Genomic DNA, 14,432 nt, shown 5'->3' with positions numbered 1-14,432 from the left:
AGTTTTGCATTGTTTCACTTAAAGCGTTATTAAAATTGCCAAACAAATTGTTTTAATTGATGTTTGCTTTGGAACAATTTCCCCATGGCAGAGCCTAGCCCCCATGCTTTTTCTTGAGAAACTTTTGCCTAGTAAATGGCCAGAACAGTTTTTTTTTTTTTTTAACATTCAGCTCCCATTGAATTCAATAGGGTTCAGATACGGCACCCAAAGTTCAGTCACATTCCCTGAACCCAGGTAGAACCAAACCCAGGTAGGTTTATCTCATGATTAATGGCCACTAGATGGAGCTGACAATTGTAGGAAACAGAATTGACACATTAAGAGGGGTTATTTAATTCCCTATTTGTATTTCAAAGGCATTTAGCCATTTACCTGGAGTACAACTTTAAAGCTCAACTTCATTAAAAACAAAAAACAGAAAATACAATACCCTTAAAGCGGGAGTTCACCCGAAAAAAACATTTTAACAGTAGATTGGGCCTAATTACGGGAAGCAGAATCGGGTGTTTTGATTAAAATCAATGCAGTACTTACCGTTTTTGAGACAGATGTTCTCCCGCCGCTTCCGGGTATGGTCTTCGGGACTGGGCATTCCTATTTGATTGACAGCCTTCCGACGGTCGCATACAGCGTGTCGCCGAATGTAGGTGCGGCGCTATACGGTGCCTGTGCACTGATGACGCGCTGTATGCGGCAGTCGGAAGGCTGTCAATCAAATAGGAAAGCCCAGTCCCGAAGACCATACCCGGAAGCGGCGGGAGAACATCTATCTCAAAAAAGGTAAGTACTGCAGTGATTTTAATCAAAACACCCGATTCTGCTTCATGTAATTAGGCCCAATGTACTGTTAAAAATTTATTTTTTTAGGGTGAACCTCCACTTTAACTTTTAAGAATAATAGAAGGTCTGGTTGCAACGCTCACCTCTTCACTGTCACCGTCCATCATAGACTCGCTGCTCTGATTCAGCACCCTCTCCATTTCCAGTATAAATGACACCTTACGTCATTAAACTCACTTCCTGTGAGCCTAAGTGTCTTTCTACTAGCGGGTGTGGGAAGGGGAACCTACTTGCTCAGAGATGAACCTTGAAGAAGAAGTACAGCCTCTCAGCAAGCTGCTGAGAGCCTAAGCTGACTGGCTCCTGCCCCCTTCACAGCCCAGTGCTCCAGTGAGTGAGGAGGGGGCAGAGCAGAGAGCCAGGACTGAGTCTGCAGTTCTCTGCTCAGGGAGCCGAGCGATTGGTGGTGTTTGATCGCTCGGTTCTCAGTGTTATAGCCGGCGGGGGGCAGACGCAACATTGGATGCTGCATCCACCTAGGTAAGTAAGTATAAAAAATCCCATACTCCTCTTTAAATACTGGGACATCACAACGTATCTGCATTTCGTGCGTTTCCTTGAACAGCGTAAATGGTCAAAAAATTAATAAATGATACCCACATATTACAAACACACTGTTAATTTAGTAACACCATACCATCACGATGCTTCACATTAATCTTCCTGAATGCAGGTTTACAGAAGCAGCTTTTAATATGTTAATGATGTTTAGCTGATTACTATTTGCAATCCAGAAATGCATAAATAATGGATTAAAACTAGAAGCCAACTCAGCCAATGCAGCTCCAGTGCGATGTAAGCTTTCCCAGACAAATACATAATAAGATTATTACCAACAATGTGATAATTGCAGTGATAAAATAAATGGCGGCTTTACCAATCTGTTACGAGCTGATAATTCATTAATTCCAAATTACTTAAATAATACTTTGTATTTGAATTTTTTCCACATATTGTAACTAATTGCTGAACATCAAAAACACATTTAGAGCCGAATTCCAGGCATACCGCTACAGACGTGATTTGGTTTGGCCGCCAGGTGAATCCGAGGATTTCAATCATTTTTAAAATGTATTCATAATGATTTGTCCAATTCAGGAATCAGAGTTTCCTGGAGTTTTAAATTGTGTGATTTTCAGATTAGGTAGATCATTTTAGGTATATTCATCACTTCCTCCGGGTTGACGTCATATGACGTCGGGGACTTGAAGTGGCGTCATATGGATGATTCCCTCTCATGTAAAAGCCATCATAGTAGCTGTTTAGCCTCTTAATTGCTTTTACAGGCGGCAGGAGGGGACATACCCCCACCCCCTCCTTTGCCCTCCAGTCTTTCTCCGGCCTCAACCATGTGAATGAATCCACAAGAGGCAACAGTTTACCATAGAGCTGGCTGTGGACCAAATGGTCCCCGGTCATCTCTATGACCCTTGGAGGCCGGAAGCGACGTCACTGGCACCGACAAATGTAAACACAGCGGAGATCATTTTTATTTTATTTTTAATTATAGGCTTATCAAAAGAGGAGAGATGTGGGCAGTGACGGCTGGTGGTATATTTTTTTGGGGGCCCCCCCCAGTCGGTCAGTCGTGTCACAGGCAACCCCCCCCGCACTTTCCCCATTTAGGTCGCGGGCAACGCTTCCTCTGTAAGGCGGCTTCAACCTGGGTTTCCTCCTCCTCAGTGGCCAATAGGATCGCTTCTCCTCTTGCCCAATCGGTTGATGGGTCTCAGGACCCACTTCCTGATTGGCCGGGTGGAGAATCAGGAAGACTTTAATTAATTTGCTATTGTGACACAACTGGGTGGGCTCAGGGTGCCGTGCTCTGCGCTCCGAGCTCACCCTTTTTTGAAGCCAATTAGAGCCTCATTGAAATCCATGCGTCCGGTGCCCTGCATGTAGATTAGGCACCAGACACATGTATAGGGGGGGCGGCGCCCCAAATGGATGGGTCACCACTGGATGTAGACCCCAGATTTTTCTGTAAACCATGCCTTATTCTGCTGTTCCTAGTGATAAGGAACAGTGATCTCTGTGTTGTCCCAGCATACCCATCCCCCACAGAGTTAACCCCTTGATCACCCCCTAGTGTTAACCCCTTCCCTGTCAGAGTCATTTATATTCATTTTTTAGCACTGATCACTTTAATAATGTCACTGGTCCCCAAAAAGTGTCACTTGGGGTCAGATTTGTCTGATGCAATGTCGCAGTCCCGCTAAAAATCACAGATCGCCACCATTACCAGTAAAAACAATAAAAAGTCCCTAAATATATCCCCTAATTTGTAGAAGCTATAACATTTGTGTGAACCAATCAATATACGCATATTACGTTTTTTTTTTATATATAGCAGAATACATATTGGCCTAAATTGATGAAGAAATTTGTTTTTGCTTTTTTCTGGATATGTATTATAGCAGAAAGTAAAAAATATATATTTTTTTCAAAATGGTCGCCCTTTTTTTGTTTATGGCGCAAAAAATAAAAAACGCAGAGGGGGAAAAAAAGTCGTAGGTCGTGCCCACATATGTAAACAACATTCAAACCACACGTGAGGTATCGCTGCAATCATTAGAACTCCTCTGTAACTCTAAACTGATAACCTGTAAACAATTGGATATAGAGGGCTGGCTTCAGAAAGATGAGCGGATCTTTCTGCGGGCGTAACGTATCTCAGATACGTTACGCCGCCGTAAATTTGGGCGCAAGTTCCGTATTCAGAAAGAATTTGCACCCTAAGTTACGGCGGCGTAACGTATGTGTGGCGGCGTAAGCCCGCCTAATTCAAATGGGGATGTTGTGGGCGTGTTTTATTGAAATTTAAGATGACCCCGCGTATTTTACGTTTTTTGTGAACGGCGCATGCGCCGTTAGTGAAAAAATCCCAGTGTGCATGCTCGAAATTACGCCGCAAGTCGTCATTGCTTTAGACGTGAACGTAACTTACTTACAGCCCTATTCGCGAACGACTTACGCGAACGACGTAAACATTTCAAAACTCGGCGCGGAAACGACGTCCATACTTAACATTAGCTACGCCCCATATAGCAGGGGTAACTTTACGCCGGAAAAAGCCTAACGTAAACGACATAAAACAATGCGCCGGCCGGACGTACGTTTCTGAATCGGCATAAATAGCTAATTAGCATATTCCTCGCGTAACTATACGGAAGCGCCACCTAGCGGCCAGCGCAAATATGCAGCCTAAGATACGACGGTGTAAGACACTTACGCCAGTCGGATCTTAGGGAAATCTATGCGTAACTGATTCTATGAATCAGGCGCATAGATACGGCGCCACAACTCAGAGATACGACGGCGTATCCGGAGATACGCCGTTGTATCTCGTTTCTGAATCCAGCCCAGAGACCTTTAAGTACCAAAGTTTGGTGCCATTCCACTAGCGTGCGCAAAAGTGTGACATGTTGAATATCTATTTACTCTGTGTAACATCATCTTTCACATTATACAAAAAATTGTGTTTTGTTTTTAAATTTATGAAAGTGTCCCGTCCCCCCAAAAAAAAAACAAGTTTTAAGAATTACTGCGCAAATACCGTGTGATATAAAAAAAATTGCAATAACCATGATTTTATTCCCTAGGGTGTCCGTTAAAAATATAATGTTTGAGGGTTCTGAGTAATTTTCTAGCAAAAGAAGGATGATTTTTACATTTAGGAGAGAACTGTCAGAATTGCCTTGGGCTATTTCGATTTAGTGTCAGTCCCCTGCCAGACAACACAGCAATACTGGTTGGTGATGGCCCCTTCCTGTTCCAACAAAGTTGGGAGCATGAAATTGTCCAAAATGTCTTGATATTCTGACGCCTTAAGATATTCCTTCCCTGGAACTAAGGGGCCAAACCCAACCCTCAAAAACAACCCCACGTCATAATCCCACCTCCACCAAATGATTTTTGACCATCTCCCTCCTGATTGGCTGAGACACAGGCTCCCACTTTTTCCAGCGCCATTGGCCCCTGCTGCTGTCAAAGTCAATGAGCAAATGAGGAGGGAGAGGGGGTGGGGCCGAGTTTGAGGTGGAGGAACTTGACTGGCCTGCACAGTCCTGACCTCAACCCGATAGAACACATTTGGGATGAATTAGAGCGGAGACTGTGAGCCAGGCCTTCTCGTCCAACATGAGTGCCTGACCTCACAAATGCACTTCTGGAGAAATAGTCAAACATTCCTAAACCTTGTGGACGGCCTTCCCAGAAGAGTTAAAGCTGTTAGGCCCCGTACACACGGCCGAGGAACTCGACGTGCTTGGCACGTCGAGTTCCTCGTCGAGTTCTGGGATGAAGCCGCCGAGGAGCTCGGCGGGACGCCTTCTCCCATAGAACAACGAGAAAATAGAGAACATGTTCTCTATTTTCTCGTCGAGCTCCTCGGCGGCTCCATCGAGCCAAAACTGTACAGACGACAGAGTTTCTCGGCAGAATCCGGGTTTTGACCGAGTTTCTCGGTGAATTCTGCCGAGAAACTCTGTCGTGTGTACGGGGCCTTATAGCTGCAAAGGGTGAGCCAACTCAATATTGAACCCTAAGGAGTAAGGCTGGAATGCCAAGGCATCCAGGGCTGGACTGGGACAAAAATTTGGCCCTGGACTTCATCCAGACTGGCCCACTTTGACAGATCTCTCCCATGGCGGCCGGACAACTCCCACACCACCCCCCCCCCTGGCCACCCGCACCCTCTCCCCCTTCACTAGCCACTAGCCACTCTTTATTAGAGTAGAACGGCTGGTACTGGTACTCTTATAGGCAGTACCAGTGTGGAAGCTAGACATTATTTCACCCGGGGCAAAGAATCAGTTTGGTGCCCCCCCCTTATGGGACAAGATTAGGCAGAAGTGAGAAACTCCCAGGCCGCTGTCACTGAAGCCGGCCCACTGAGCCATCGGCCCACCGGGAAACTCCCTGTAGTCCCAATGGCCAGTCCATCCCTGAAGGCATCCCAATACTTTTGACAATATAATGTATGATTGAGATTGTGTGGAATAAAAAAAACATGTCAAGCTTTAAGATTGTGTACTTTTGCAAACATAACTGGGGTGTACTGGGGTGATGGGAGTGCTTTTAAATTTTGTGTTTTTTTAATGATTAAATTACAATTTGAAATCATATGATGGGCCAGATCCACGTAGATAGGCGTATCTTTACATGGGCGTAGCGTATCGTAGTAACGCTACGCCGCCGCAACTTTGAGAGGCAAGTGCTGTATTCATAAAGCACTTGCCCCTAAAGTTACGGCGGCGTAGCGTAAATCTGCCGGCGTAAGCGCGCCTAAATCAAATGAGGAACAGGGGGGGCGTGTTTTATGTAAAATAAGCTTGACCCCACAAGCGCATGCTCAGTATCACGTCGAATCTTCAAATTAAATTACGCCCGCTCAATGCCTAGACGACGTGAACGTAATTTACGCAAAGCCCTATTCGCGAACGTTTTACGCAAACAACGTAAACGACAGAAAATTTTACGCTGGCCCGACATCCATATTTAACATTGCGTACGCCTCATAGAGCAGGGGTAACGTTACGCAGAAAAAAGACTTACGTAAACAACGTAAAAAAATGCGCCGGGCAGACCTACGTTTGTGGATTGGTGTATCTAGCTAATTTGCATACTCTACGCGGAAATCAACAGAAGCGCCACCTAGCGGCCAGCATAAATATGCACCTTAGATCCGACGGCGTACTAAGACGTACGCCAGTCGGATCTAGCCCAGCTTCAGGCGTATCTTGTTTTGTGGATACAAAACAAAGATACGCCCGAGCATCCTAGAAGTTACGCGGCGTATCAATAGATACGCCAACGTAACTTCTTTGTGGATCTGGGCCGATGTCTCTTTATTATTTTGTTGCCTATAGCAACCAGTGAGATTTCTTCCTTAGTTCTCTGGGAAAATTTATTTGGAATTTGATTATTCACTTTTTTATTCGACTGTATTCCTTTTATGCTGTAAAGTCCCCACGCAGATTAAATATTAATAAAAAAAAAACTTTTTTTTCTAAGGTTAAATTCTCCTCTATACTATTTTGGAAACCTGACAAGCCAATGTGATATGACTTCTCGGAAGCTAGCCAATGACACAAGGTAGGTATTAGTAAGTCATGATCAACAACAATAAAGAGATGTGACTCATCTAGATACCCATGCTTCATGAGCAGTCAAAAAGGGCAGAGACAGTACCGAGCCTGCTTATTAGACTCAGATGTATCCTAAAATGATACTGTCACTATATATAAGAAAAACAGGCATACAGTGGAACCTTGATTTACGAGTAACGCGGTTAACGAGCATTTTGAAAGACGAGCAACTGTTAAACAGGCAGACTCCAAGCTAATGGGTGTGCAGTACCGCATCTGGCCTGAAGTGCGGGGGGCGCCGGAGCCTAGCAGAGCCGTTCAGAAATACTCCGCTCCCGGGTGTTTTTGAGATCAGTTAAAGCTGTCCTCTGGCCTTTCCGGGTGTTTCCGAGGCTCTCCAGGGCCCCCATCTCTGGCCACATGCGGTATTCCATGCCATTGAAGTCAATGTGGAACAAATTATTTTAGTTTCTATTGACTTCTATGGGGAAACTTTCTTTGATATGCGAGCGCTTTGGATTACGAGAATTCTCCTGGAACGGATTATGCTCGTAATCCAAATTTACACTGTACTTGCAAAAGAAGGGACTGAATAATTACAGATCCCACTGCCAACACTACCAGAAAAGCACTCCCATCTGAAGGAGCTGTTAACAAGGGCAAGGGCAGTATACTGGGCTTTCTCATTCCAGATCCAGAGACATAGGTGTGCGCACAGGGTGTGCCAGGTGTACCCAGGCACACCCTAATCTCCCTTTACAGCACAGATTCCCCATACTTCCCCCTGCAGTGCTACCAGCTTCCCTCCTCTCCCGCCAGCTGTTTCTGCAAGGATGTTTTAGGATGAATGGGGGAAGGGGGTCGGTAATTATGTAATTGACCATCCCCTTCCCTTTCCAAATGAACATCGTGAGCAGAAATGTGTGTTTGAGATTTGCGGTGCACACCCTAATGCAATAGACTGCGCACACCTATGTCCAGAGATATCTTAAAGGAGATCTTCACCCTCCATTACAACTTGCCTTCCTTCCAGCCATTGGTCCTTTGCTTGCCTTTATGCAGCCATTGGGGCACTGTCAGGGAACTATTCTCCCCAGTGACACCAATGTTGGGGCACTATTCCTTTCCCCGGTATTAATTATGGGACACTATTACTCTTACTGACACCAATGTTGGGGCACTATTCCTTCCCCGATATTAATATGGGACACTATTACTCTCACTGACACCAATGTTGGGGCACTATTCCTTTCCCCGGTATTAATTATGGGACACTATTACTCTTACTGACACCAATATTGGGGCACTATTCCTTCCCCGATATTAATATGGGACACTATTACTCTCACTGACACCAATGTTGGGGCACTATTCCTTTCCCCGGTATTAATTATGGGACACTATTACTCTCACTGACACCAATGATGGGGCACTATTCCTTCCCCCGATATTAATATGGGACACTATTACTCTCACTGACACCAATGTTGGGGCATGGTTTACTTCCATTGATGCTGGGGAATTTTCTACTCTCACTGGCCAAAGTCTGGCCCCCTCAAGGTCTGAAGGACAGTAAACTGGCCTTTTTTTTGGAAAGTTTGGAGACCCCTGGCCTAGGTAAATGACTTTGACCATTGTGCCTCCTAAGTTATGTACGTCACATATCCCAGGAAGCTTAGCCTTTCATTGAGAAATGAGGAGGGGGAAGGGCCTAGCAGCTTGTCATCAAGGAGCTCCCAACTGAAATGGGAAGAGTCAGCAGCTTTCCGTAGACTTTACCGAAGAAGATGGCAGCGCAGGACCAAGAGGGACAGAAGAGAAGCTGATCTCAGAAAGACGGTGCTGGATTCGCAGAGCAGGTGAGTACCTTGGCAACCAATTTAAGCAGGGGGTTAAAGAAAAATTGGCGGAGAGGACAGAGTGAAGATCGGGCACGGTCACTATAAAATAAAAAAAACAGGAATCCCTGCAAAGAAGGGGCCGAATGATTACCTATTCTGTGGGCGCACGCCATCAGAAAAGCACTCCATTCAAGAGAACTCTACTGGAAAACCAGATCTACCAGGATTGTTGATCTCCCGGAAGTGTTTCAGTTTTGTGGTGGACTTCAGCAAAGGGTTTCTCTTAAAGCGAGTGCCATTCCGATAAAAATATTTAGTGCCTTTTTTCCCATTAATTTTTTTTTAAATATTGACAAGGTTCCCCATCTATGAATGTAGACTCTTTAGATGACTAGTAAATATTCGGTTCATTAATTCAATCATCCTTAGTTAATGGAAGTTTGAATTCTTGCTACGCCTGTTAAGAATTTCCTGGGTGACTAGAGTCTGTGGGAAGGACTATCTTTCTAGTGGACTAAATTCTGAAGTTTAACTGGACTAACATCTGTATTTAGCATGGCATAGGTCAGGGATATGCAATTAGCGGACCTCCAGCTGTTGCCAAACTACAAGTCCCATGAGGCATAGCAAAACTTTGGCAACAGCTGGAGGTCCGCTAATTGCATATCCCTGTCATAGGTGGTCCGAGCATACCGGGGAGGGGGTGGGGATTTTTGTTTTATTGTTTGCGTTTTGTTTTAGTTATGTTTGCTGTTGTACGTACGAGCCTGGGTATGCCCAATAGGCTCTGTTTTGTACCTAAATTGAATTACTACAATAAAAATAATAAAAAAAATATATTATAGAAAAAAAAATTACAAAATTGTATGCTAAAGAAAAATACAACAGCAAATGCAAACAGTAAAACCTTGGTTTGAGAGTACCTTGGTTTGAGAGCATTTTTCAAGACAAGCACATTTTGTTTTGACTTAATATATAAGTGAGGTCTTGATATACAAGTAGCGTCATGTCACAGCTGAGTATAAAAGACAAGAGAGGTGGCTCTTAGGCTGCATTCACACCTAGGCGACAAAACGCTTGAAACGCGACGCCCGTGCCGCTGGAGGGGAGAATTTCCATTGATGTCTATGAGATGGTTCACATCTCATAAACGCTGTACACCTGCCGCCTGAAAAAAAGTCCCGGACCCTTTTTTGCAGGCGGCATTGGCGTTCGGCCATAGACATCAATGTAAATTCTTTGTGAAAAAAAAAAGTAAACTAATCGCGGCAAAATACGCCGCGTACGCGGCGTTACAATGTGAATGGAGCCTTAGGCCGCATACACACGACCAATCCATCCGATGAGAATGGTCCAACGGACCGTTTTCATCGGTTCACCGCTGAAGCAGACTGATGGTCTGATGTGCGTACACACCATCAGTTCAAAAAATGATCGTGTCAGAACGCGGTGACGTAAAACACACGACGTGCTGAAAAAAAACAAAGTTCAATGCTTCCAAGCATGCGTCGACTTGATTCTGAGCATGCGTACGTTTTGAACCGATGCTTTTGTGTACTAACTATCGGTTTGGACCGATGGTCAGCCGTCCATTGGTCCGATTTTTAAAGCAAGTTCTCTAATTTTTGTCCGAGGGACAACAGACCGATGGGCCGTACACACGGTCGGTTTGGACCGATGAAACTGAACTTCAGTCCGTTTTCATTGGTTAGGACTGGTCGTGTGTACGAGGCCTCAGGCCTTGTACACACGGTCGTTCCCAACCGATGAGTGGCCTGATGGTCTGATGTGCCTACACACCATCGTTCCAAAAACCGATCGGGTCAGAACGCAGTGACGTCAAACACACGACATGCTGAATAAAACGAAGTTCAATGCTTCCAAGCATGCGTCGACTTGATTCTGAGCATGCGCGGGTTTTGAACCGATAATTTTGTGTACTAACCATCGGTTTGGACCGATGGTCGGCCGTCCATCGGTCCGATTTTAAAGCAAGTTCTCTAATTTTGGACCGAAGGACAACAGACCGATGGGCCCATACACCCGGTCGGTTTGGACCGATAAAACTGAACTTCAGTCCGTTTTCATCGGTTTGGACCGGTCGTGTGTACACAGCCTTAGTGTAGCAATATGGTTCCCTTTAATGAAGGTACAACATTTAGCAACATATTGCTACACTGAGGCCCCATACACACGAGAGGATCCATCCGCTGAAAAATCTCAGCGGATCGGTTTCAGCGGATAGATCCGCTGGTGTGTACGTTCCAGCGGATATTTATCCGCGGATATTTCCGATTTCCAGCAGATAAAAATTTGTAGACATGCTAACAAATCTATCTGCTGGAATCGGCTCCAGCGGATCGATCCGGTGGTCTGTACAGACTCACCGGATCGATCCGTCCGAACCCATCCCTCGCATGCGTCGTAATGATTCGATGCATGCGTGGATATCCTTATATGACAGCGTCGCGCACGTCGCCGCGTCATCATCGCGGCGACGGCGCGACACGTCACCGCGATGGGAATTCGGCGCGGATTTTAATCCGATGGTGTGTACACTCCATCGGATAAAAATCCTCAGAGGATTTATCCGCGGATACGGTCCGGCGGACCGTATCCGCGGATTAATCCTATCGTGTGTACCAGGCCTTAGAGGCACCTCTCATCTCTTTTATACTCTGGAGCTTCTGCTGATTTTGCTTCCAATCCCCTTGGGGAGGCTTCCATTTGTGGAGGGACATTTTATGGTTACACAAGCGATCACATTACTATAATCTTTGTTAATGGACTATAAACTGAAGGACCTATGAATAAATGGTGGAACAAATCATTTGAGTTTCCATTATTTCTTATGGGAAAATTTGCCTTGATATGCCTTGATATACAAGTGCTTTGGATTACAAGCATACTTCTGGAACAAATTATGCTCGCAATCCAAGGTTTTACTGTACTGTCACAAGAATTTGCAATGCTAAATTTTAGATTGTTGAGAATATACAGTAATTATTTAATCTAAAAGCTTTATGGAGTGTACCTTTTCTTGCAGCATTGACTCGGCCCCAGATTATGAATATCTATGTCATCCTAGAACACTGAGATGCACTCCAGAGCCCGACGCATTCAACCCTTGTGAAGACATCATGGGATATGACTTTCTTCGAGTATTGATCTGGTTCATTAGTATACTTGCCATCGCAGGCAATGCTGTGGTTCTGTTAGTCCTTCTGACAAGCCATTATAAACTTACAGTTCCCCGGTTCCTAATGTGCAACTTGTCCTTTGCAGACTTCTGCATGGGGATTTACTTACTTCTGATCGCAGCAGTGGACTCCAAGACCAAAAATCAGTATTATAACCACGCTATTGATTGGCAAACAGGAAGTGGATGCAGTGCGGCGGGATTCTTCACAGTGTTCTCCAGTGAGCTGTCAGTCTATACGTTGACTGTGATCACCCTGGAGAGATGGCACACCATAACCTATGCAATGCAACTAGACCGAAAGCTGCGGCTGCGCCACGCCATCATAATTATGCTGGGAGGCTGGATTTTTTCTTTGCTGATCGCCCTGTTACCACTCGTTGGGGTCAGCAATTACATCAAGGTCAGCATTTGCTTACCGATGGATATAGAGACACCTCTTTCTCAATCGTATATTATATTAATTTTGGTGCTTAATGTCTTGGCCTTTATCATTATTTGTGCCTGTTACATCAAAATCTACATTGCTGTGCAAAATCCGGAACTAACGCCAACAAATAAAGACACAAAAATAGCCAAAAAAATGGCAGTACTCATCTTCACTGACTTTACATGCATGGCACCCATAGCCTTCTTTGCCATTTCCGCGGCCTTCAAAGTTCCCCTCATTACTGTGACCAATTCCAAAATTTTGCTCGTTTTGTTTTATCCCGTGAACTCCTGTGCAAACCCGTTTCTTTATGCCATTTTCACCAAGGCCTTTCGAAGGGATTTTTTTCTCCTTATGAGCAAGTTCGGATGTTGCAAGGCTCAGGCGGAACTCTACAGGGTCAACAACTTTACTGCCTACACCTCCAACTGTAAAACAGACAGCCTATACACTGGACCAAAGAAGTCTTCCCGGGCCGACCTTCATCTTACGACTTTTGATTGCCAGTACTTGAATGTAAATGACAAACCAGCATGTATAGGCAGTTAAGTGTTGACTTGTTAGTCACATTGAAAGCTGCACAACGTATTCCTTATAGAGGTCTTGTAAATATGTAAATCCAATTGATGTATATATGAAGCTCTGTTACAAAACTTCTGTTTTAATTGCTGTATTTTTTTTTTGTATGAAAATTTTGAAAGAGACAAGATGGCTGATGAATGGAAAATGCTGAAACTTCCCCCAAAAAATAAAAAGTTTGACAGCTAAGGCCAGAGGCGTTCCTAGGGGGGTGCAGGGGGTGCGGTCCGCCCCGGGTGACACCTGCTAGAGGGGTGACACCATCCCGATTAAAATGAGCTGACATGTGGGGGGGGGCAGCAGAGGTGCAGGTGGCTGTGTAATGTAAAAGGGGTGCAGTGATGCAGGGTGCTGTGTAATGTAAAGGGGTGCAGAGGGCTGTGTAGTGTAAAAGGGTCCAGAGGTGCAGGGGGCTATGTGATGTAAAGGGGTGCAGAGGTGCAGGCGGCTGTGTAATGTAAAAGGGGTGCAGTGATGCAGGGTGCTGTGCAATGTAAAAGGGTCCAGAGATGCAGGGTGCTATGAGATGTAAAGGGGTCCAGTGATGCAGGGTGCTGTGTAATGTAAAGGGGTCCAGTGATGCAGGGTGCTGTGTAATGTAAAGGGGTGCAGAGGGCTGTGTAGTGTAAAAGGGTCCAGAGGTGCAGGGGGCTATGTGATGTAAAGGGGTGCAGAGGTGCAGGTGGCTGTGTAATGTAAAAGGGGTGCAGTGATGCAGGGTGCTGTGCAATGTAAAAGGGTCCAGAGATGCAGGGTGCTATGAGATGTAAAAGGGGTCCAGTGATGCAGGGTGCTGTGTAATGTAAAGGGGTCCAGTGATGCAGGGTGCTGTGTAATGTAAAGGGGTCCAGTGATGCAGGGTGCTGTGTAATGTAAAGGGGTCCAGAGGTGCCGGGGCTATGTGATGTAAAGGGGGCCAGTGGTGCAGGGGCTGTGTAATATAAAGAGGCGCAGGGTGTTGTGTAATGTAAAGGGGCCCAGAGGTGCAGGGTGCTGTGTAATGTAAAAGGGTCCAGAGGTGAAGGGGGACTGTGAGATGTAAAGGGGTCCAGTGATGCAGGGTGCTGTGTAATTTTAAAGGGGTCCAGTGATGCAGGGTACTGTGTAATTTTAAAGGGGTCCAGTGATGCAGGGGGCTGTGTAATTTTAAAGGGGTCCAGTGATGCAGGGGGCTGTGTAATGTAAAGAGGTCCAGAGGTGCAGGGTGCTGTGTAATGTAAAGGGGTCCAGTGATGCAGGGTGCTGTGCAATGTAAAGTGGTCCAGAGGTGCAGTTGTGGAGAGGGGTACACAGTAGTAACAAAAATATATTGAAGGGTGCAGAGGTATGCAGGGGGCACAGTGGGGTATTTTTACATTTAAAAGGGGGGGGGTGCCAGATATTGGATCCGGCCTGGGTGCCAAATGCTCTAGGTACGCCCCTGGCTAAGGCCCATTCACACATAAAGCAAA

At 45.4% G+C, this 14,432-nt stretch overlaps 1 protein-coding gene across 2 annotated transcripts in view; it reads left to right on the top strand.

Annotated features, from left to right (window-relative positions):
- Positions 1–13,055, top strand: part of LHCGR (luteinizing hormone/choriogonadotropin receptor) — a 230,749-nt gene extending 217,694 nt beyond the window's left edge. For both annotated transcript variants that reach the window (XM_040351597.1, XM_040351598.1), the window contains 2 exons: positions 6,859–6,939; positions 11,820–13,055. In XM_040351597.1, the coding sequence (XP_040207531.1) occupies positions 6,859–6,939; positions 11,820–12,951 (1,213 nt within the window). In that variant the 3' untranslated portion in view covers positions 12,952–13,055. The remainder of the gene's footprint in view (positions 1–6,858; positions 6,940–11,819) is intronic.
- Positions 13,056–14,432: the final 1,377 nt, after the last annotated feature.

This window comes from Rana temporaria, chromosome 4 (assembly GCF_905171775.1).
Source record: "Rana temporaria chromosome 4, aRanTem1.1, whole genome shotgun sequence".
Lineage (NCBI taxonomy): Eukaryota > Metazoa > Chordata > Amphibia > Anura > Ranidae > Rana > Rana temporaria.
This window is presented reverse-complemented; position numbering and strand designations above follow the sequence as displayed.